Consider the following 24673-nt stretch of genomic DNA (forward strand, 5'->3'; position numbering starts at 1 on the left):
TTTCCAAAATATTTTAAGGGTTGTAGCATTTAAAACCTTATAATTAATAACTAAAGAAATAGAGTTGCATAGTTTCTTTAAAAATGTAACAAGGCATCTATGAATGCTCCTTGATATGACTTTACATTAAATAAATGTTTATTGAAGCTTTACTGGTTTACTTTTCAAGAATAGTAATAAAGTTTAATTTACTTTAAAACCTTTTCTAACAGTTTTTAAAAACTGTGTAAATACTTCTGTGATCAGAAACAGCAAAAATTTGCATTAGGCTTATTAATGGTAGAAAAAAATCACTGAGAAACTTACTTGGATAGAAAATTCAGCAAGCTGTATGGCTTTTTCCCTCTTGTTTATTTAGGTTTTCTTTTCTTAGCTCTTGTTATGACCCTACAATCTTTCAAAGCCCTTAGCTTCTGGTTGGTGCTGTCACAGCTCATCAGATTTACTCACGAGACCCGTGCAGTGTGTCTGGTGAAAAAGAGGAAAGGAACATATGTGCTGCTGTGTCCTTGGCAACTTGCAGAAGAAGGCTGAATCACGTAAATGAAAACAAGGCCCATTGTAGATTTTCTTCTTGCAAGTTTATTTGATCTTGCCGTTTTCTGTTTTCATCTTGCTCCCCGCTCTTCTGTATCTTATATTTTAGTTCTCTCTAAAAAATGATAGAAATTTAGGAATTCCCTGTAAGCTACCGTTTTTTCCCTGTATTGCCATCCCCGTGTCTCCAGTGCATATATACTTATAGGAGTTTATAGCCAGTCATTTCATTAAAGTCCAAATATTTAATACATGAAAGAGCAAGACTGGATAATCCAGCAACTTAGAATCAAAACTAGGACTACCCTGTTTTGAAGGCTATGTGAAAATTTAAAAAAAAAATCTTTTATTTTTCCTGTCTTTTTTGGGGAAAGTTTGTAAACCCATTACTATTTTGTCTTTATAATTTTATTTATTAACATAATAAATAAATACAGATTATTAGTCTTTTGAGAAATTAGTCTTTTGAAAAACTAAGAAGTAGAAGATTCTTTTAAAAGTTTGCCCCCAGTATTGTTTTCATTATTATGGGATGTTCAGAGTTTTTAACTTTAGCTTCAGATTTATGTATCATTGATTGTAACTTAATGACCTACACTGATCTGAAGTGTCATCTTGTAGCCTGATTCTTTAAGCAATTGTGACCTTACAGACTAGGAAGGAGGGCAAGCAGCAAACTTCCAGATGCCGAGTATAGGGTTGCAGGATCCCAAGGTATAGAGGAATTCTTCTGGTCCAAAGGGAACCGTGGAGGAGGGGAAAACCTAGAATCAGGAAGGTGTAGCCAAGCAGTCCTGTCCTGTGGCACCGTAGGCTTCCAGTGACCATCTTAACTGTTTTTTTGATAAAACCTTTCTGTTTATTGGGTCTTCTGTCCCCCTACATTTCACGGAAACAGCTTAATTTAGAATTGGAACTCAATGGTAACATTGCATTTCCTTCACAACTTACTTAAATAGACCTTAAAGGTAATTAATTATTTTGGGCAGTGTTAGCTGCTTCTTTGAATGCTGGTTTATTTTATGGGCAAGTATGCGTGTGATTTAGTTTTTTCTTAATTAAAACTTTAAGGGAGTGGGTTTTAAAAATCTAAACGTTTGATCTTTAAAAAAAATGTAACTGGTCACTTTAGTAGTTTTTTTTTTTTTTCTATTTTGAAAAACTCTAATGTTTTCCTTCTTAACTGTTTTAAAGTTTGTTTTTTGGGAAATTTTTCATTGAGCAAACAAGAAATAGGTCTACTACTTTCCACACTCCCACCCCATTCTCATTTTTAAGAAAACAAAACTAGAAATTGTGGCTGCTTTTTGCGCTTTGTTCAGGTATGTGCAGAGAGGAGTATGTGGTTTCTGTAGCTTGTGCTTCATCTCTCTAAATTTTAAAATTAAGATTTTTTAGCTTTTAATGCATGTATTCACCAACTTTCCCCGTTTTTGTAGGACTGTGTATGTTCAGTTAAAGCCACGTAAAGCAGCACTTTTCATTTTTCTGTGTAACAGTAGGTCAGAAGTGGCAGAGGTGCATATAACTAAGGTTGTAAAAAGTTCGAGGTTTGTCAGTCCCACTAGAAGGCTTCTGAATAAACACTTGATTATTTACGTAGATTTTTGCCCTTAATGTAGTTTATAATAAAATACGGACTAATATACTGAGTATATTCAGTACTCTTGTTTGGTATAAATGAAATGGTTAGAAATGCTATCAACCTAAATGACTCAAAAGCTATGAAATTAATACAGCTGATACTTTCTTTTTCGTATGAACAGCTTGGAACAAATGTTTTGCTTGTGCAAATGAGATGACTATTATGATGCAAAGAAGTATCTTGGAAAAAAATTTTCCTTTTTCTGTTTTAAGTATTCCAGCTAAATACTGCAACAATTGCAAGCAGAGTCTGGAGATTTTTCTTTCTTGCTTCTGTTCTATGATATATTTTAGCAAGTTCTCTTGAGACTATTAAAATGTCTTGGTTTTCAGGACATGTGATCAGGTGGGGATAACTTTGTCTATAGATGCAATGGGTTAGCAGTTAGATTTTGTGTGTCTTCTCATTTCTTTCCAGTTTCTCTGATCCAGGGTAACCTTTGGAAGGACCTTTGGTTCTTCTCTGAAGGCAGGAGTGAAGAAAGTTTGAGCAGGTGACTGATGATCACTGTCTCTACAGTCCACAGACAATATGTATTATGCGAATTACTTTAGCAGTCCCCTTAGTCCCCTCCTCCCCCCTAAACCAACAAATGCAAATAGCTTCATCCCCATTTGCTAGAAATTCAGGCTTGCTCAGGCAACATGGGCTTTGTTGTTGACTTGCTTTCTCCAGAAAGGCAATTTTATTCCTGGTAAGGAGCAAGGCTCTCCTATCATTTGGAACCTAAATCACCTTAACGGTAAAAACAGCAGCAACTTGTTTCTCTGGAGTATTGATAAAGGTAGGAATTACTGCAAAAGTTTTTTTATATTGTAATTGAAGTGTGGTTAAAGAAATTCATTGTCTGCTTTGTTAGCTTTTGTATACTAAATATCTTGGTAATTTTGGTTATCTCAAAGACGTCCTCTGTTTGGTTCTAAATATTACTTATTGAAATTGTTGGCACTATTATTTGAATAGTCACTTCTAAAAATTGTGTTATAGTACAGGGAAAAGTAAGTCTTTGGTTATTTCTACCATAAAAATGTTTTTTTCTTTTTAAAAAGAATAGTCCTATTGTAAGTCAAGTTTGATCATTTAAATCACCAGTTTGTAATGACACTGTTGTTGTTTTATTAAAAATAGTTTTTAGGGATGTGACAGTAAATGCTTTTTTACTGGTACTACCTGAGATTTATTAAAAGTTTTTTTATGATACAGAAATGTGAATAACATTTTACTAATTAAATATATTAATATGTTTGATGTGTTTTTTGGAAATTGTAGCAGTGACAGCTAAGATTTTTTTTTAACAATAGCATAATGGAAGTTACTCAAGAAATAATTTAGGAAGAAACAAGATACCTATGGTTTAAAAATTGAGTGACTTTTAAAAGCTCATGTTGCTAGATGAATTATGAATTGACCTAAAAGAACTGAAGTTGCTTCTTTTTGTGTGAACTTTCTTCTGAAAATATTAAAAGCTATGGAGATTATCATATTTTTAATAATGTCATTGTGACCAAAATCTTGGGTTCTTTTGAAGTAAGCACATGTGAGTAGCAATTGTGAAATAAAATAGTCTTCATGAGAAGCATCCCCCATGAAGCTGAAAGGGGGAGTAGTTTACAAATAGTGTCAGTGGTTGATTGGCAAGTAGAAAACAAACATGTTTTAAAAACAAGATTCTTAGAGCCTTTCTAAATTCTAATTGTGATTTCTAGCTTGTTCTTGCATTTTTATGATTTTCTTTCTAGTCTGAATACTTATGGGGATATAATTATATAACAGGGTAGGGAAACGATGTAAATTTTACTAAATTAGATTGTCTTATTTTAATTTAGCATATATTTCAACTTAAAATGGCATTGTCACTTAGGTATGGAGGTAGAGAACAACTTTAGCTGGGCTTTTGTGTCTTAAACAAGATACAGGTTAAAGAGCTATCCTTTAATGTCTTGTTGTGTTTGGGAAATTTTTCCCAGTAACATTGCAAGTTGCCAGTAACCTTAAGATAGAGTTTTCTATGCAGATTAAGGTATAATGTTTTATAAGGCATATGAAGTGTTTCTTCTTCCTTCTTTAATCTGTTTATCTTAGGTCCCCAAGCCCTATTTTGAAATGGGGGAGGAGGGAGTGAATCAAAACTATAGATCCTGTCAATATATTTGGTTTTGGTTTAGTTACCCAGACCTGATTTTTAAAAGCTGCCGGAAAAGACCTAACAGCACTTCCTAATGAGAAGTTCTGTCAGACCCCTAAAGCAATCTAATTTAAATGAAATCCTTACTTTTCTGAGTGAGTGATTTCTTTCTTTTGTGTTGGAATTGCTTTTTATTATATGTGTTAAACATGTAATTTTTAATACTGTAAAACTATGATTTTTTGGTGTTGAGAGGGAAACATACATGGACCATCAAGGAGACTCAGGAAGGATGGTGAAGGAGCTAAGGCAGCAGATTCTGGGCTTGTTTTTGCTGTTGAACTCTGGCCATGTCATCCATCTCTGCTTGGTAAATGAAGAGAACCCTCTGGTTAAAATAGGAAATTGGTGCAAGGTCCAACAAGGGTTAAAATATAAAAAGGCAGGTACAATTTTTATAAAAACTGGAACAGCTACCACTGAAAATTAAAGACTGTGTTTTCTTTTGTAACTTCATCCCTTTTCCTTGTGGTGATCAGTTGCAAAACAAATCTTTGAAAATGAAGGGAGGGGAACAAAAGGGCCTTTTGTGCTTATTTTGGGCACAGTAGGAAAGTGGGAGAAAGAATGAAAAAGTAGTATCTCAGAGAAGTCTTTAAGTGATGATACAAGGAAGAGTGTTAACCTGTGGGAGGCAAGGTTGAGGTGTGGGAGGGATGTCTGACTAGAACAGAAGATGCCCTGTTACTATGCATGGAGGTAGACACTGTGTGTTTCTGACGGTCAACTACTTGGGCAATAGAAATGCTTTTACCATTATGTTCTGCTGAGTCAGTTTCTTTGAACGGTTACTGCCTGTAGTACTGAGGTGATCTATTTAATTCTGAAATTGCTGGAGACTGAGTTGCAGATTATTGTGTTTTATTTGTGAGGATTCTAAAGGTCACTGCTGGTATGCAGTGGGCCTGCTGGGTATTTCTAATGTTATTTTTAGCAGATTTCACATAGGCTAGGCTAAAAATTATATAGCTGTTTATCTAAATAGAATATTATAATGCTAATGTTAAATCATCATTTTCTTTAGAGACATCTACATATTTAGAATGGCTGGTTCTATTGTTAAAGAAGTGGCTAAGTTGTTTATTTTTGTTGGGGCATTTTGTATTTTTAATGACAAAATTGATATTTATTATCGAACATTTAGAAAATAAGTGATAAGAGGAAAATCTGAAAACTACATGTATTCTTGCCATCTGGAGATTATCACTGCCAATATTTTGGTATATAAGGACTAGGATATTTTAATTAAAAAATCAAATTTTAATTGCCAGTAGTCATTGAGACCAATTGAGGACATCTTTTAAAAAGCATATGTTGTATTCTATTCTGTGTACACAGAATTGTATTGATTTGGTCTCATCTACTTAGGTATTCTTACTCTGTTATTCTAGTAGTTTAACAGACTTAAAATGTGGTCCGATTGTAAATATTTGAATTCGAGAAATTCCACAGGAAATTTTATTTATTTATTTATTTATTTATTTATTTATTTATTTATTTTTGAGACGGAGTCTCACTCTGTCGCTCAGGCTGGAGTGCAGTGGCGTGATCTCCACTCACTGCAACCTCCGCCTCCCGGGTTCACGCCATTCTCCTGCCTCAGCCTCCCATGTAGTTGGGACTACAGGCGCCCGCCACCGCGCCCGGCTAATTTTTGTATTTTTAGTAGGGACGGGGTTTCACCGCGTTAGTCAGGATGGTCTTGATCTCCTGACCTCGTGATCCGCCCGTCTCGGCCTCCCAAAGTGCTGGGATTACAGGCGTGAGCCACCGCGCCTGGCCAGGAAAATTTAAATTGTCAAGGAAGACTGTCAGAAGGTACTCTGCCAATATTTGTTGCAATAGTTTTTCTTAAAGGTATATTTAGTCAAGAGAATTAAAAAAACTCAATTGCTTTGAGGAAAAAAGAAAAAACTAAAGCACCTAAACATCGACTTACTATTTTTAGGTTTCAGCTTTTATTTTAGATACAGAGGGTACATGTACAGAATTGTTACATGGGTATATTGCACCCAGGTAGTGAGCATAGTACCCAATAATTAGTTTTTCAACCTCTCCTCCCCCGCCCCCGCCGCCCAGTAGTCTGCAGTGTCTATCATTCCCATGTTTATGTCCATGTGTGCCCAGTGTTTAGCTCTCACCTATAAGTGAGGACATGCAGTATTTGATTTTCTGTTCTTGTGCTTATTTGCTTAAGATTATGGCTTCCAGCTCCGTCTATGTTGCTGCAAAGGATATAATTCCATTCTTTTTTATGACTATCTAGTATTCCATGGTGTATATGTACCACATTTTCTTTATCTAGTCTACTATTGATGGCCACCTAAATTGATTCCATGTCTTTGCTATTGTGTATAGTGCAGCAATGAACATATGAGTGCATGTGTCTTTTTGGTTTAATAATCTGTTTTCCTTTGGGTGTACACTCAATAATGTGATTGCTGGACCGAATGGTAGTTCTGAGTTCTTTGAGGAATCTGCAAACTGTTTTCCACAGTGGCTGAACTAATTTATGTCCCCACCAACAATGTATAAGTGTCCCTTTTCTCTACAGCCTTGCCAACATCTGTTTTTGTTTTTTTTTTTTTTTGAAGTGGAGTTTCACTCTTGTTGCCCAGGCTGGAGTGCAATGGCACAATCTTGGCCCACTGCAACCTCCACCTCCCAGGTTCAAGCGATTCTCCTGCTTCAGCCTCCCGAGTAGCTGGGATTACAGGCATGCGCCACTGTGCGCACCTAATTTTGTATTTTTAGTAGAGACGGGGTTTTTCCATGTTGGTCAGGCTGGTCTTGAGCTCCTGACCTCGGGTGATCCACCCGCCTTGGCCTCCCAAAGTGCTGAGATTATAGGCGTGAGCCACCACGCCCAGCCACATCTGTTGTTTTTTGACTTATTTTAAAATAATAGCCATTCTGACTGGTGTGAGATGGTATGTCATTGTGGTTTTGATTTGCATTTCTCTGATGATTAGTGATGATGAGCATTTTTTCATGTTTGTTGTCCATGTGTATGTCTTTTGAGAAGTGTCTGTTCATGTTCTGTGTCCATTTTTAAATGGGGTTATTTTTTGCTTGTTGATTTAAGTCTCTTATAGATTCTGGATATTAGACCTTTGTTGGATGTGTACTTTGTGAATATTTTCTCCCGTTCTGTAGGTTGTCTGTTTATTCTGCTGATGGTTTCTTTGGCTGTACAGAAGCTCCTTTGTTTAATTAGCTTCCACTTGTCAATTTTGTTGCACTTGCTCTTGAGGACTTAGCTAAAAGTTCTTTGCTAAGGCCAGTGTTGAGAGGGTATTTGCTAGGTTTTCTTCTAGGATTTTTATAGTTTGAAGTCTTACATTTGAATCTTTAATCCATCTTGAGTTAATTTTTGTGTATGGTGAAAGGTAAGGGTTTAGTTCGATTCTTCTGCATATGGCTAGTCACTTGTCGCAGCACCATTTATTGAATTAGGAAGTCCTTTCTCCATTGTTTGTTTTTGTTGGTCTTGTACAAGATCAAATGGTTGTAGATATATGGCTTTATTTCTGGATTTTCTGTTCTGTTCCATTGGTCTGTCTGTTTTTGTACCAGTACCATGCTTATAGTATAGTTTAAAGTTGGGTAGTTTGATACCTCTGGCTTTGTTCTTTTTTGTGTAAGATTGCTTTGGTTATTTGGGCTCTCCTTTGGTTCTGTATGAATTTTAGAATAGTTTTTTTCTAATCTTGTGAAGAATGATATTAATAGTTTGTTAGCAATAGTGTTGTTGGCCGGGTGCGGTGGCTCAAGCCTGTAATCCCAGCACTTTGGGAGGCCGAGACGGGCGGATCACGAGGTCAGGAGATCGAGACTATCCTGGCGAACACGGTGAAACCTCGTCTCTACCAAAAAATACAAAAACCTAGCCGGGCAAGGTGGCGGGCGCCTGTAGTCCCAGCTGCTCAGGAGGCTGAGGCAGGAGAATGGCATAAACCCGGGAGGTGGAGCTTGCAGTGAGCTGAGATCAGGCCACTGCACTCCAGCCTGGGTGACAGAGCGAGACTCCGTCTCAAAAAAAAAAAAAAAAAAAAAAAATAGTTTGTTAGCAATAGTGTTGAATCTCTAAATTGCCTTACATAATATGGCTGTTTTAATGATAGAGTGTTCCAGTCCATGAGTATGGGATATTTTCTCATCTATTTGTGTGATCTCTAATTCTTTCTACAGTGTTTTGTAGTTCTCCTTGTAGAGATCTTTCACCTTCTTGGTTACCTGTATCTTAGATATTTCATTTTCTTTGTGGCTGTTGTAAATGGGATTGTGTTTTTGATTTGACTCTAAGGCTGGATATTATTGGTATGTAGAAATGTTACTGATTTTTCCGCATTGATTTTTGTATCCTGAAACCTTGCTAAAATAATGTATCAGTTCTACTAGCCTTTTGGCAGTCATCAGGGTTTCCTAGGTATAGAACATATCATCACTGAAGAGAGATAGTTTGACTTCTTCTTTTCCTGTTTGGATGCTTTTTATTTCTGACTGTTCTGGCTAGAACTTCCAGTACTATGTTGAATAGAAGTGGTGAGAGTGGGCATCCTTGGCTTGTTCCAGTTCTCAAGGGGAATGGTTCCAGCTTTTGCCCATTTAGTATGATGTTGGCTGTGGGTTTGTCATAGATGGCTCTTATTATTTTGAGATATGTTTGTTTGATGCCCTGTCTATTAAGGGTTTTTATTGTGAAGAGATGTTGGATTTTATCGAAAGCTTTTTCTGTATCTATTGAGATGATTATGTGGTTTTTGCTTTTAATTCTGTTTGTGTGTTGGATCACATTTATTGATTTGTGTATGTTGAACCAACCTTGCATCCCAGGAATAAAGCCTGCTTGATTGTGGTGAATTAACTTTTTGATGTGCTGCTGGATTCAGTTTGCTAGTATTTTGTTGAGGTTATTTGCCTCTATGTTCATCAGGGATACTGGCCTGGTTATTTTTTTTTTTTTTTTTTTTCATTTGTCATGTCTCTGCCAGATTTTGGTTAGGCTAATGATGCCAGCTTCATAGAATGAGTTAAGGAGGAGTCCTTCCTCCTCAGGTTTTTGGAATAGTTTTAGTAGGATTGGTACCAGCTCTTCTTTGTATGTCTGATGGAATTTGGCTGTGAATTCATTTGTTCCAGGGCTTCTTTTGGTTGGCGGGTTTTTTACTACTGATTCAATTTCAGAGCATGATATTGGTCTAGTCAGGGTTCCAGTCTCTTCCTGATTCAATCTTGGGAGATTGTTTGTTCCCAGGAATTTATCCATTTCCTCTAGATTTTCCAATTTGTGTGTGTAGAGTTTTGTTGGTTTTGTTTGTTTGTTTGAGATAGGGTCTCACTTTGTCACCCAGGCTGGAGTGCAATGGTGTGATCTTGGCTTACGGTAACCTCAACTTCCTGAGCTCAAGTGATCCTCCCGCCTCAGCCCCATGAGTAGCTGGAATTACAGGTGTGTGCTACTATGCTTGGCTAATTTTTGTATTGTTAATAGAGACAGGGTTTTACCATGTTGCCCCAGCTGGTCTTGAACTCCTGGATTCAAGCAATCTGCTCACCTCGGCCTCCCAAAGGCAGTGTGAGCCACCATGCCTGGCCTTGCATAGAGTTGTTCATACTATTCCCTGAGGATCTTTTATATTTCTGTGGGATTAATTGTAATGTCGTCTCATCATTTCTGATTGTACTTATTTCTATTTTCTCTTTTTTTTTCTTGTTAACCTAGCTAGTGGTCTGTCAATCATGTTTGTTTTTGTAAGGAACAAACTCTTGGTTTCCTTGATCTTTTGTATAGATTTTTGCATCTCAGTTTTTTTTTTTTTTTTTTTTTAAGACGGAGTTTCACTCTTGTTGCCCAGGCTGGAGTGCAATGGCACGATCTCGGCTCACTGCAACCTCTGCCTCCTGGATTCACGTGATTCTCCTGCCCCAGCCTCCCAAGTAGCTGGGATTACAGGTGCATGCCACCACGCCCAGCTAATTTTGTATTTTTCATAGAGATAAAGTTTCTCCATGTTGGTTGGGGCTGGTCTCGAACTCCTGACCTCAGGTGGTCCACCCACCTCAGCCTCCCAAAGTGTTGGGATTACAGGCGTGAGCCACAGCACCCAGCCTGCATCTCACTTTTATTAAATTCGCCTTTAATTTTAGTTATTTCTTTTTTCTGCTAGCTTTGGGTTTTTTTTTTCCCCCCAAGTTCCTTTAGGTGCAAAGTTAGATTTTTTTTTTTTTTTTTTTTTTTTGAGACAATCTCTCTCTATCCCCCCCGGCTGGAATGCAGTGGTGCGATCTCGGCTCACTGCACCCTCTGCCTCCCAGGTTCAAGTGATTCTAATGCCTCAGCCTCCCGAGCAGCTGGGATTACAGGCACCTGCCACCATGCCCAGCTAATTTTTGTATTTCTAGTAGAGATGGGGTTTCGCCATGTTGGCCAGGCTGGTCTCGAGCTTCTGACCTCAGGCAATCCACCTGCCTTGGCCTCCCAAAGTGCTGGGACTACAGGCGAGAGCCACCGTGCTTGGCCCAAAGTTAGATTTTTAATTTGAGATCTTTGTAACTTGTTGATGAAGGCATCATCAACTTTCCTTTTAACACTGTTTTAGCTGCATCCCAGAGATTTTGGTAAGTTGTTTCCCTATTTTTATTAGTTTCAAAGAATGTTTTGATTTCAGCCTTAATTTTGGTGTTCACCCAGGAGTTATTCAGGAGCAAGTTGTTTAATTTCCATGTATTTATGTAGTTTTGAGAGATGTTGGTAGTGATTTCTGTTTTTATTGCACTGTGGCCCGAGAGTGTGCTTGGTATGATTTCAGTTTTTTTTTTAGTTTTATCGAGACTTGCTTTATGACTGAACATGTGGTCGATTTTAGAATATGTTCTATGTGCAGATGAGAAGAGTATATATTCTGTGGTTGTTGGGTGCAGTGTTCTGTAGATGTCTTTTAGGTCTAGTTTGTCAAGTGTTGAGTTTAAGTCTAGAATTTCTTTATTAGTTTTCTGCTTCAATGGTCTAACGCTGTCAGTGAGGTGTTGAAGTCTCTCAGTATTATTGTGTGATTGTCTAAGTCTTTTCATAGGCCAGGAAGAACTTGTTTTATGAATCTGGGTACTCCAATGTTGGGTGCATATATATTTAGGATAGTTAAGACTTCTTGTTGGATTGTACCCTTTATCATTATATAATTATCTTCATTATCTTATTTTTTATTGGTTTAAAGACTGTTTTATCTGATATAAGAATAGTGACTCCTGTTCTTTTTTGTTTTCTGTTTGTGTGATAGATCTCCATTCTTTTACTTTGAGCCTATGTGTGTTGTTACATATAAGATGGGTCTCTTGAGGACAACAGATGGTTAGGTCTTGTCTTTGTATTCAGTTTGTCATTCTGTGTCTTTTAAGTGGAGTGTTTAGCCCATTTACATTCAAGGTTAGTACTGATATGTATGCTTTTGATCCTGTCATTGTATTGTTAGCTGGTTGTTATGTAGACTTAATTGCATACTTGCTTTATAGTGCCTGTGGGCTGTGTGCTTAAATGGGTTTTTGTGGTTAGCAGGTGTCATTCTTTCAATTTCATGTTTCCCACTCCCTTAAGGATATGTTGTAAGGCCGGTCTAGTTGAAACGCATTCTCTCAGCATTTGCTTGTCTGAGAAGTATTTTATTTCTCCCTCATGTATGAAGCTTCGTTTGATGGGGTATGAGATTCTTGGTTGGAATTTCTTTTCTTTAAGGACACTGAAAATAGGCTCCCAATATCTTCTGGCTCATAAGATTTCTGCTGAGGGGTCTACTGATAGTCTGATGGGATTTCCTCTGTACATGACTTGACCCTTATTTCTGGCTGCCTGTAAATTTTTTTCTTTTGCATTGACCTTGGTGAATCATAACTACGTGCTTTGGGGATGATTGTCTTGACCATCTAGCTGGTGTTCTCTGTATTTCTTCTGTTTGCATGTCAACCTCTTTAGTGAGATTAGGGAAATTTTCATGGACCGTATCATCAAATATATTTTCCAAGTTGCTTATTCTCTCTCCTCTCTCAGAAATGCCAGTGAGTCATAGATTTGGTCTCTTTGCATAATCCCATATTTCTCAGAGGTTTTGTTCATTTTTAAAAATCATTTTTTCTTTCTTTTTGTCTGAGTTGATTCAAATAACTAGAATATGTTCTAGTATGTGATAGATCTCCATTCTTTTACTTCGAGCCTATGTGTGTTGTTACATGTAAGATGGGTCTCTTGAGGACAACAGATGGTTAGGTCTTGTCTTTGTCATTCTTGTAGTGAGTTTTTCAGTTCTAGAAGTTCAGTTTGGTTCTTTCTTAAAATGGCTATTTTGTCTTTCACGTCTCACATTGTTTTACTGGATTTTTTGGATTGACTTTCAGCTTTCTCTTGAGTCTTAATGAGCTTCCTTGCATATCAGATTCTGAATTCTGTGTCTGTCATTTCAGACTGATTAAGAACCATTGCTGGGGAGCTAGTAGACTCCTTTGGAGGTAAAGAGGACACTCTGGCTTTTTGAATTGCCAAAGTTATTGTGCTGATTCTTTCTCATCTAGGAGGGTTGGTGTTCCTTTAACTGTGGTGTAAGTTGAGTATAGTCCATTGGCTTCATTTCTGGATGCTTTCAGGGGGGCCAGTGACCTGTGCAGAATCTTTATGTGTAGGTGAATTCTTACATTTGATTTATAGGTGTATTAGCCCAATGATTTTTGGTTTTGTAGTTTGTGCTCTGATCCAGTAGATGGCACTTGACAGTAATAGCTGTAGGTAGTTAGGTTAATACCCATCCGCACTTTTGTACTTCCTCATGTCCACAGGTGTGCTCTATAGTGGGGTACAGAGGAAGAGAAATGGTCCCCTCCACAGGTCTGCCCCTGGGCCTCGGGGGAGCACCCTCTGATGACTGTTGTTGTGCCTGTGATTCTTTGGTTAGGTTTTCCAGGTTGTGGTGTCCCGTCGGGCAGGGGTTGCAGCGGAGAAATATAACACGCCCCTTCTGGACCCGCCCTCCAAGGGAGGCACACCCTGCTCCCGCCCTGGCTCAGGAACCTACATGTCTTGCCCCTCTCAGGGCTCTGAGGGTGGGGGCCCCTCCTCTCCTCGAGTGGCAGCCACAGATCTTGGCTACATACTCCCTAGTTGCAGGCTGCAGCCCTGGAGGAACTGTAACTTTCCGTGGCTCCTGGTCAGGTTCCATCTGTGCTAGGAGATCTGATGTGCTTCTTGGTTGCTAGGAAAGTAATCAGTTGCAACAAGGCACTCAGGCTGGGCTGCAGGGGCTGTGCTGTGCACCTGCTCCTACAGGGTAGCTAGGCATTGGGCCTGGGAGGGGCTGATGGGCAGAAGGGTGAAGGCTTGCAGAGCAGGCATACTCCAGTCCCATGGGGAAGCTGGCCCAGCCCTCTCTTGGCTCAGAGATCAGCTGGGTGTCTGTGACTGCTCCCTGCCAGAGCTGCCCAGCACATAAAACCTCCTGGGCTCTGCACCATCCAAAGGCCTGTTTCTGCCTCCTTCCCAGGGAGATCCCCCTGCCAACTCACATGTCCATGGGGAATGCAGGGTCCTCTGTAGCTAAAATTACAGAGGTCCGTGGTGAGAGTGAGTTGCCCTTCAGTTCTTTTACTCACCCCTTTCCCAGGAGCTGTTCAGGGCTGGGAGCTAGCCTTGCATTCGGGTACTCTGTGCGGGTTCCCAGCTTCCTCCCTCTTCAGCTTTTGCTTCAGTGGTGCCTATCCATTCACTTTTGGTGTTTTCTCCCCAAAGATCTGCCCAGATTATGGTGCTTTAGTTGCTAATTTGGTCTCTCTCTCTTTTATTATTTATTTGTTTATTTAATTTTGAAATAGGGCCTTGCTCTGTTGTCCAGGCTAGAGTGCAGTGGCATGATCTCAGCTCACTGCAATCTCTGCCTCCCAAGCTCAAGTGATCCTCTCACCTCAGCCTCCCAAGTACCTGGGACTACTGGTGTGTGCCACCACATCTGGCTAATTTTTGTAGAGATGGGGTTTTACCATGTTGCCCAGGCTGGTCTTGAACTCCAGAGCTCAAGTGATCCTCCCGCCTCGGCTTCCCAAAGTGCTGGGATTACAGGTGTGAGCTACCACACTCAGGTAATTTGGTCTCTCTCGGTGGGAACGGCACTTCCTGCTGTGTCTAGTTGGCCATCTTCTCTCCTCTCAACACTGGATTATTATGGAAGGGCATGTTGATACTTGTTTTCTGTGCTACTTAAACTTTTTTTTTTTTGTGGTTTATGTGTAAGCTCCCTCAAATTTGAACCTGAAAAACATATTTAACCAAAATATTTAATTCTGTATTGTGTTTATAGAAGAAAATATTTTGATTAAAAGATCTCTTTTCATTTTCCTCCTCATTAATTAAAAATAGTACCCAGTTTAAACAAAGAGAATGAGCTTTTGGGTAAGACAGTTCTGAATTTGAATCCTAGTTCTACCACTTCTAGACTAATGTGTGATACTGGGTTGGGTGGTTACTTATCTTGCTGAGCCTCTGTTTATTCATATTTAAAATAGAGATGATACTTGATTCACAAAGTTGTAAAGCCAAATTTTAATACTATATTCTGAGTCTCTGGCACATTTGAGGTATGCAGATTTCCTTCCTGACCTGGCATGGTGGCTCATACCTATAATCCCAGCACTTTGGGAGGCCGAGATGGGTGGATTGCCTGAGGCCAGGAGGTTGAGACCAGCCTGGGCAACATGGTGAAACTCTGTCTCTTCAAAAAATAAAAAAATTAGCCGGGTGTGGTGGTGCATGCCTGTAGTCCCAGCTACTTGAGAGGCTGAAGTGGGAGGATCTCTTGAGCCTAGGAAGTCGAGGCTGCAGTGAGCCATGATCACACCCCTGCACTCCAGCCTGGGTGACAGAGTGAGAACCCTGTCTCAAACAAAAACAGAAACAAATTTTCTTCCTTGTTTTTATCCTAAGGTTTTTTTTTTGGTTTTGTTTTGTTTTTTTTGCAGTAAAATTCACATAACATAAATTTAGCCATTTTAAAACGAACAAGTCAAGGGCATTTAGTACATTCACTGTGTTGTGCAACCATCACCTCCATTTTATTCTGAAACATTTTTATCACCTTAAAAGGAAACCCTGTACCCATTAAACAGTTGCTCCCCATTTCTTTCTCCCCCTTGCCCTTGTTAATCACCAATCTGTCTCAATGGATTTACCTATTCTAGATATTAATAGTTTGTGTAAATGGAATCATACAAGGTGTGACTTTTGTGTCTTTCACTTAGCATAATGCCTTCAAGGTTTATACATGTTGTAGCATGTATTAGTACTTCATTCCTTTTTATGACCGAATACTATTCCTTTGTGTGGATATGTCACAGTTTGCTTATCCATTTCTCCGATGATGGACATTTAGGCCCTTTCCACCTTTTGGCTACCGTGAATAGTGCTGCTATGAACACGGGTGTGTGTATATATGTGTATGTATATGTATATGTGTGTATATATATGTATGTGTGTGTGTGTATACATGAGTACGTCTTTTCAGTTCTTTGGGATCTGTACCTAGGAGTGGAATTGGTGGGTCATATGGTAATTTAACTTTTTTGAAGAACTGCCAAACTGTTTTTTTTTCTTCTTAAGACGGAGTTTCACTGTGTCACCCAGGCTGGAGTGCAGTGGTGCAGTCTTGGCTCACTGCAACCTCCGCTTCCTGGGTTTAAGCAATTGTCATGCCTCAGGCTCCCGAGTAGTTGGGACTACAGGTGTGTGCCACCACGCCTGGCTGATTTTTGTGTTTTTAGTAGAGACAGGATTTCTGTTGGCCAGGCTGGTCTTGAACTTCTGACCTCAGGTGATCTGCCTGCCTTGGCCTCCCAAAGTGCTGGGATTACAGGCGTAAGCCACTACGCCTGGCTGCTAAACTGTTGTTCACAGCAACTGCACCACTTTACATTCTCACTAGCAGTGTACAAGGGTCCTGATTTCTCCACATCCTTGCCAACAGTTGTTATTTGTCATCTTTTTTATTATAGCCATCCTAGTGAGTATGAAGTGGTACCTAAATTTGCAGTTCTTCCTTCCGTTTTGAATATATTCTAGAAATTAAGTTGGTCGATGAGTATTTGAAGCTTACTTTTGCCAAGAAAATGGTAAAATGTTACGATCGAGCTATAGCAGTCAATTTAATGCATAAACACCCTGAATTGTTCCTATGATAATACAAGATCAGAGACAAAACTTGAATTTTAAAAAGTCATTAATTCAGCAAACATTTATTGGAAGCACATTATATGGTAGGCCCTAGACCAGGTATTGAGAGGTAACAGTGGAACTTAACATAGTTCCTTCTCCTAAGGAACTCACAGTGTGGTGGGACAGATAGATATATGTAAATAAAGACAAACTGTTACAAGGTCTATGCCAGTAGAGATAAATACATACAGTATGTGTGCTGTGTGAACATCATGGTCCTATGTTTGCCTGAGTAACTTATTGCTAGAATTTTACAGAGCTGGTAGTTGAGCAGAATTTTGAAGAATGTGTAATAGTTTAGCCATTGACAACAAGGAAGGGAAGGCCTTTCCTGAAAGGAGAATCGGTCTCTGTGAAGGCAGAAAGAGTGAGAATGGAAGACTGAGCAGATGTTGACGAAAAGTTAAATTCTGTAAAATATTTGAAGAGATTTATTCTGAGCCAAATATGAGTGACCTTGGCCTGTGACACAGCCCCCAGGAGATCCTGAGAACATGTGCCCAAGGTGGTTGGGGTGCAGCTTGGTTTTATACATTTTAGGGAGACATGAAACTGCAATCAAATACATTTAAGAAATATGTTGGTTTGGTCCAGAAAGGTGGGACAGCTTGAAGGTGGGGGGACTTCCAGGTCATAGAGTTAATTTTTAAAAATTATTATTATTATACTTTAAGTTCTAGGGTACATGTGCACAACGTACAGGTTTGTTACATATGTAGACGTGTGCCATGTTGGTGTGCTGCACCCATTAACTTGTCATTTACATTAGGTATATCTCCTAATGCTATCCTTCCTTCCTCCCCCCACAACAGGCCCTGGAGTGTGGTGTTCCCCACCCTGTGTCCAGGTGTTCTCATTGTTCAGTTCCCACCTATGAGTGAGAACATGTGATGTTTGGTTTTCTGTCCTTGTGATAGTTTGCTGAGAATGATGGTTTCCAGCTTCATCCATGTCCCTACAAAGGACATGAACTCACCTTTTTTTATGACTGCATAGTATTCCATGGTGTATACGTGCCACATTTTCTTAATCCAGTCTATCATTGATGGACATTTGGGTTGATCCCAAGTCTTTGCTATTGTGAATAGTGCCGCAATAAACATACGTGTGCATGTGTCTTTATAGCAGCATGATTTAGAATCCTTTGGATATATACCCAGTAATGGGATGGCTGGGTCAAATGGTATTTCTAATTCTAGATCCCTGAGGAATCGCCATACTGTTTTCCATAATGGTTGAATTAGTTTACAATCCCACCAACAGTGTAAAAGTGTCCCTATTTCTCCACATCCTCTCCAGCACCTGCTGTTTCCTGACTTTTTAATGATTGCCATTCTAACTGGTGTGAGATGGTATCTCATTGTGGTTTTGATTTGCATTTCTCTAATGACCAGTGATGATGAGCATTTTTTCATGTGCCTGTTGGCTGCATAAATGTCTTCTTTTGTGAAATGTCTGTTCATATCCTTCGCCCGCTTTTTGATGGGGTTGTTTGATTTTTTCTTGTAAATTTGTTTAAGTTCTTTGTAGATTCTGGATATTAGCCCTTTGTCAGATGGGTAGATTGCAAAAATTTTCTCCCATTCTGTAGGTTGCCTGTCCACTCTGATGGTAGTTTCTTTTGCTGTGCAGAAGCTTTTTAGTTTAATTAGATTCCATTTCTCAATTTTGGCTTTTGTTGCTGTTGCTTTTGGTGTTTTAGACATGAAGTCATTGCCCATGCCTGTGTCCTGAATGGTATTGCCTAGGTTTTTTTCTAGGGATTTTATGGTTTTAGGTCTGACATTTAAGTCTTTAATCCATCTTGAATTAATTTTTATATAGGTGTAAGGAGGGAATCCAGTTTCAGCTTTCTACATATGGCTAGCCAGTTTTCCCAGCACCATTTATTAAACAGGGAATCCTTTCCCCATTGCTTGTTTTTGTCAGGTTTGTCAAAGATCAGATGGTTGTAGATGTGTGATACTATTTCTGAGGGCTCTGTTCTGTTCCATTGGTCTATATCTCTGTTTTGGTACCAGTGCCACGCTGTTTTGGTACCGGTACCACGCTGTTTTGGTTACTGTAGCCTTGTAGTATAGTTTGAAGTCAGGTAGCGTGATGCCCCCAGCTTTGTTCTTTTGGCTTAGGATTGTCTTGGCAATGCGGGCTCTTTTTTGGTTCCATATGAACTTTAAAGTAGTTTTTTCCAATTCTATGAAGAAACTCATTGGTAGCTTGATGGGGATGGCATTGAATCTATAAATTACCTTGGGTAGTATGGCCATTTTCACAATATTGATTCTTCCTATCCATGAGCATGGAATGTTCTTCCATTTGTTTGTGTCCTCTTTTATTTCGTTGAGCAGTGGTTTGTAATTCTCCTTGAAGAGGTCCTTGACATCCCTTGTAAGTTGGATTCCTAGGTATTTTATTCTCTTTGAAGCAATTGTGAATGGGAGTTCACTCATGCTTTGGCTCTCTGTTTGTCTGTTACTGGTGTATAGGAATGCTTGTGATTTTTGCACATTGATTTTGTATCCTGAGACTTTACTGAAGTTGCTTATCAGCTTAAGGAGATTTTGGGCTGAGACGATGGGGTTTTCTAAACATACAATCATGTCATCTGCAAACAGGGACAATTTGACTTCTTTTCCTAATTCAATACCCTTTATTTCTTTCTCCTGCCTGATTACCCTAGCCAGAACTTCCAAACTATGTTGAATAGGAGTGGTGAGAGAGGGCATTCCTGTCTTGTGCCAGTTTTCAGATTGTTCCAGTTTGCCAGATTGTAAAGACCATCGATGCTAGGAAGAAACTGCATCAACTAACGAGCAAAATAACCAGCTAACATCATAATGACAGGATCAAATTCACACATAACAATATTAACCTTAAATGTAAATGGGCTAAATCCTCCAATTAAAAGGCAGAGACTGGCAAATTGGATAAAGAGTCAAGACCCATCAGTGTGCTGTATTCAGGAGATGCATCTCACGTGCAGAGACACACATAGGCTCAAAATAAAGGGATGGAGGAAGATCTACCAAGCAAATGGAAAACAAACAAAAGCAGGGGTTGCAATCCTAGTCTGTGATAAAACAGACTTTAAACAAACAAAGATCAAAAGAGACAAAGAAGGCCATTACATAATGGTAAAGGGATCAATTCAACAAGAAGAGCTAACTATCCTAAATATATATGCACCCAATACAGGATCACCCAGATTCATGAAACAAGTCCTTAGAGACCTACAGAGAGACTTAGACTCCCACACAATAATAATGGGAGACTTTAACACCCCACTGTCAACATTAGACAGATCCACGAGGCAGAAAGTTAACAAGGATATCCAGGACTTGAACTCAGCTCTGCACCAAGCAGACCTAATAGACATCTACAGAACTCTCCACCCCAAATCAGCAGAATATACATTCTTCTCAGCACCACATTGCACTTATTCCAAAATTGACCACATGGTTGGAAGTAAAGCACTCCTCAGCAAATGTAAAAGAACAGAAATTATAGCAAACTGTCTCTCAGACCACAGTGCGATCAAACTAGAACTCAGGATTAAGAAACTCAGTCAAAACCACTCAATTACGTGGAAACTGAACAACTTGCCCCTGAGTACATACTTGCTCCTGAGTACTGGGTACATAACAAAATGAAGGCAGAATATAATGTATATTAACCTTAAATATATAATTTTTATTTGCCAATTATACCTCATTAAATCTGAAAAAGGTCAAGAGCAAGGGAGCCCCTGCCCTCTGAAACATGAAGTGGGAGCCCTAGGCAATTGCTTTGCTTTGTTTTTCTATGTTGATGTGAGAAATGATTCCTATATATGACATAATTGGATAGTGTATTCTGAAGGAGAGACTCCTTTTTGTGCTTCCCACAAAAATATGGGAAGATCCCAATAGGTAAGTCGCTAGAAAGTTTTACCACGCTAAGTTGAAGTTACTGATTCCTCTAATAAAAGCCTCTTTATTTTTTCTGGAGAATTAAACTATTTTCTGATAATATGAAATCTTAGGATACCTAAAACTTCATTGCAGATAGTACTTTTAGTTTTAAGTGGTTTTCAGTGAATGACCTTGGAAATGGTTTTAAAGGTCAAGTAAAACTTATTTTGAGTCATAAGGAGACATTTACTTTAATAATTTTATATTTTTTCCTCAGTTCCTATTGTAAAGAATATAGCAAAAACAGAGTCTTCTCCTTCCGAAGCGAGCCAGCATTCAATGCAGTCTCCACAGAAAACTACTCTAATATTACCAACACAGCAGGTCAGGAGATCAGGTCGAATTAAACCACCTGGACCTACTGCAGTCCCCAAAAGGAGCAGTTCTGTTAAAAATATCTCACCAAGGAAAAAAGGTCCAAACTCAGGAAAAAAGGTTAGTTGTATCTCCTCCTAATTTGTATTATAGGTGTTTGTAGTGTCTTATTATTTATAACATGCAATTTAGGAATTTACTAAGAGTATGATGAGGGTCTTTAGGAATGTACTAAGAGTATGTAGGCTTTTGAAAGCCTCACATAACTATCGATAGATTATTATTTCTTTGCTTGGGTAAACTTAAAACTTTATAGTGTTCTACTTCTTCAAAACCACAATGAAAGTACTATTAATACATGAGTGTATTTATGTTCAGACTAGTTAATTTGAAACTCAGTATACTTTAAAAATCATTATGAAGTGAATCTTACTGTACATATATTATACTTCAATAAACTGAGGCAGGGAGAGAAGAATCAATGTGATGAATTCAATAATGCTGGAGTCAACTCTAAAACCTAGAAATAATAGAAAAAGCAACAACCTGAAGACACTGAAGAGTGAAAAGAAGCAGACAGATTCTGGTGGCAGGGGAAGTACTGACTGGGAGAAGGGGTGTTATACAAAGTGAGTTTCCATTGTTGTGGTTTTAAGCAAGTACACTTTGTGTAGCATGTGAGGCAACAGGAGTATTAGTAGAAAAATGACAATTTATCTGTCCTAGGGAACCAGAAAACAGAAAAGTCAGGAACCTGTGGCTGTTAAAGGGAATGGAGGGATTTTGGGAGGGAAAGGACCAGAGAGGGGATCTACAAATTCTGTCTACCAATGTCTCTGACTGACCCCTGATCTGAGCATGTTTGTCTAATACACACAGGCCAGTGTAGCTAAAGCAAAAGATCTGAACTGAGGCTGGATGAAATTAGGCCCAAGATCAGAATTTAAAGTTCAGGTCTAGCCAAGGTAATTACTAGCTAAACAAAAGAAATAACAATCATCAGAGAAATACAGAATTTAGAATCTGCACAAATTTTTGTAACATCTGGAATGTAACTCAAAATTACCCAAATACATAGTAAAATGAATAATATTTTCAAGAGAAAAGAAAATCAACTGAGACAGACCCAAGTATAACCCAGATATTAGAACTAGCAAACAAAAGTTTTAAAGTGGCTATTCAACTGGTCCTCGATGAAATTACACACACACACACGTGCACACACACACACACATATACACAATTGTACTGATTAAAAAGACCATCTTAGTGGAGAAGCAAAGGATAAAAAGGAGCCAAATTGAAACTCAGGAACTGAAAAATACAGTATCTGAAGTAAAAGATTCACTGGACAGAATTAACCAGAATTGACTAGAGATGACAGAAGAAAGAGTAAATGAACTGGAAGACAGAAGAATAAAAATTATCCAGGGTGAAAAACTCAGACTAAGATTGAGAAAGAAAATGAACAGAGACCCAGAGACCTTTTAGATAATATCAGAGGTCCAATACAATGTAATTGGAGTCCCAAAAGGAAAAGAAAGAGAAACGGGAGCAGAAAAAATATTTGAAGAAATAATGTCTCAAAATTTTCCAAATGTCACGAAAGATCGAAATATGTAGACACAAATTACTCAACCAAGAGCAAACAGAATAAGCACAAAGACATCTAAGCTGAGACGAACTGTTGAAAACCAGAGACAGAGCAAATCTTAAAGGCAACAATGTAAAAATGAAAAAGTACATGCAGAGAAACAAAAATTTGATTAACAGCTGACATTTCTCACCAAAAGCCATAGAGGCCAGAAGAGAGTAGAACATCTTTAAAGGACTGAAAAGAAAAAAAAAAAAAAACCCTGTCAACCCGAAATTCTATATGTATCAAAAATACTCTTCCAGAATGAAGGTGAACTTAGAATATATAATTTTTGTTTGTCAATTATACCTTAATAAAGTAGAAAAGACTCCTAAGTAGAGTTCAATAGTTTTCTTCATATAATTTATACTCTCATTTATTCTTATTTATTTCTGCATATTTTATGATTTTTGTTGCTATTGTGAAGGAAATCTTTTCCTTATTACTCTTTTCTATGAAACAAAAGATATATTTCTTAAAGAAAAGAATGAAGGTGAAAACAGTTTCATTTTCAGATAAAAGCATACTAAGATAAATCACTGTCAAACCAGCACTGCAGGAAATGCTAAAAGGAAAATCATCAGGCTAAAGAAATGGGACCAGATGAAACCTGGTTTCTCAAAGAGAAAGGAATTGCTTTGAAGATGGTAAATCTTTGGGTAAATGCAAATGACTTATAATAATATGACTATTTATAACTAATTACAATACAGTGTTGCAGAGTTTATATTAAACAGACATGAAACAATTGTAGTATAAAGGCCTGACTGGGGGGTATGGATCCTATATCATTGCAAGATTTCACCATTTTATGTGAAGTGGTACAATATTAACTTTATATGGCTTGTGGAAAATTAAGGATGTACATTCTAATCCCCAGGACATATTGTAAAAGAATTATAGCTAAAAAGCAAATATTATAGCTAAAAAGCCAATAGAAAATTAAAATGTAATTCTAAGGAATATTTGAATATTCAAATACATTCAATATAAAATATTCTAAGGAATATAAACTATTAACAAAAGGAAAGGAGGGGTTGGATACAGTGGCTCATGCCTGTAATCCCAGCACTTTGGGAGGCCAAGGCAGAAAGAATGCTTGAACCCAGGAGTTTGAGACCAGTCTGGGCAACACGGCAAAACCCCATCTCTACACAAAATACAAAAATTAGCTGGGTGCAGTGGCGCACGCATGTAGCCCCAGCTACATGGGAAACTGAGGCAGCAGAAGAATTGCTAGGAGGTGGAGGTTGCAGTGAGCTGAGATGGTGCTATTGCACTCCAGCTTGGGTGACAGGAGTGAAACCTTGTCTCAAAGGGGGAAAAAAAGGAAAGGAAAAGGAGGAGCAGAACCAAACACAGAGGAGACAAATCAAAAACAGGCAATAAAATAGTAGATCCAGCCAGGCATAGTGGCTCACACCTGTAATCCCAGCACTTTGGGAGGCTGAGGCTGGTGGATCACCTGAGGTCAGGAGTTTGAGACCAGCCTGGCCAACATGGCAAAACCCCATTCTACTAAATATACAAAAATTAGGCATGCTCACAGGTGCGTGTAATCCCAGCTACTCAGGAAGCTGAGGCACGAGAGTCGCTTGAACCCAGGAGGCGGAGGTTGCAGTGAGCTGAGATTTCGCCACTGCACTGTAGCCTGGGTGACAGAGGGAGACTCCATCTCAAAAAAAAAAAAAAAAAAAAGTAGACCCAGATCCAAACATACTAGTAATTGCATGAAAAGTTAGTGGATTGTCCTTTTTGGTTAAAAAGACAGAGATTATCAACATGGATTTTTTTTTTAAAAAGACCCAAATATATCCTGTCTACAAGAGATGCACTCTAAATATAAAGACATAGAATCTTTTCAGATCTCTTGGGGCTGACTGAATTAAATGCCAGCAGTATTATCTTACACATTCCTGAGTTCAGCCATCTGATATCAGTAGCTGTAACATTTCCATTTTGTTTCAACTTATGTTTGCTGTATGGAAAAAAAATATAACATTAAAAAATATATTGATACTGGTATTCTTTAAAAACACTCAAAATTTACAAAATAAAAATCAAAAGTCAAAGCTAAATATTCAAAAATATAGTCACGAACACTGAAAAAATCAAGCAGATTGTTCTAATATAAATGGTAGCAGATGAAAAATTTTAAATGAAA

At 38.4% G+C, this 24673-nt stretch overlaps 1 protein-coding gene across 3 annotated transcripts in view; it reads left to right on the plus strand.

Moving 5' to 3' along the window:
* The window catches only part of SCML2 (Scm polycomb group protein like 2), a 107640-nt gene that overhangs the window by 61644 nt on the left and 21323 nt on the right, over window positions 1-24673 (plus strand). For all 3 annotated transcript variants that reach the window (XM_033201534.1, XM_033201535.1, XM_033201533.1), the window contains exon 8: window positions 20776-20993. In XM_033201534.1, coding sequence (XP_033057425.1) covers window positions 20776-20993 — 218 coding nt within the window. The remainder of the gene's footprint in view (window positions 1-20775; window positions 20994-24673) is intronic.

The sequence above is a fragment of the Trachypithecus francoisi genome, unplaced genomic scaffold (assembly GCF_009764315.1).
Source record: "Trachypithecus francoisi isolate TF-2019V2 unplaced genomic scaffold, Tfra_2.0 Lachesis_group6, whole genome shotgun sequence".
Taxonomy (NCBI): Eukaryota; Metazoa; Chordata; class Mammalia; order Primates; family Cercopithecidae; genus Trachypithecus; species Trachypithecus francoisi.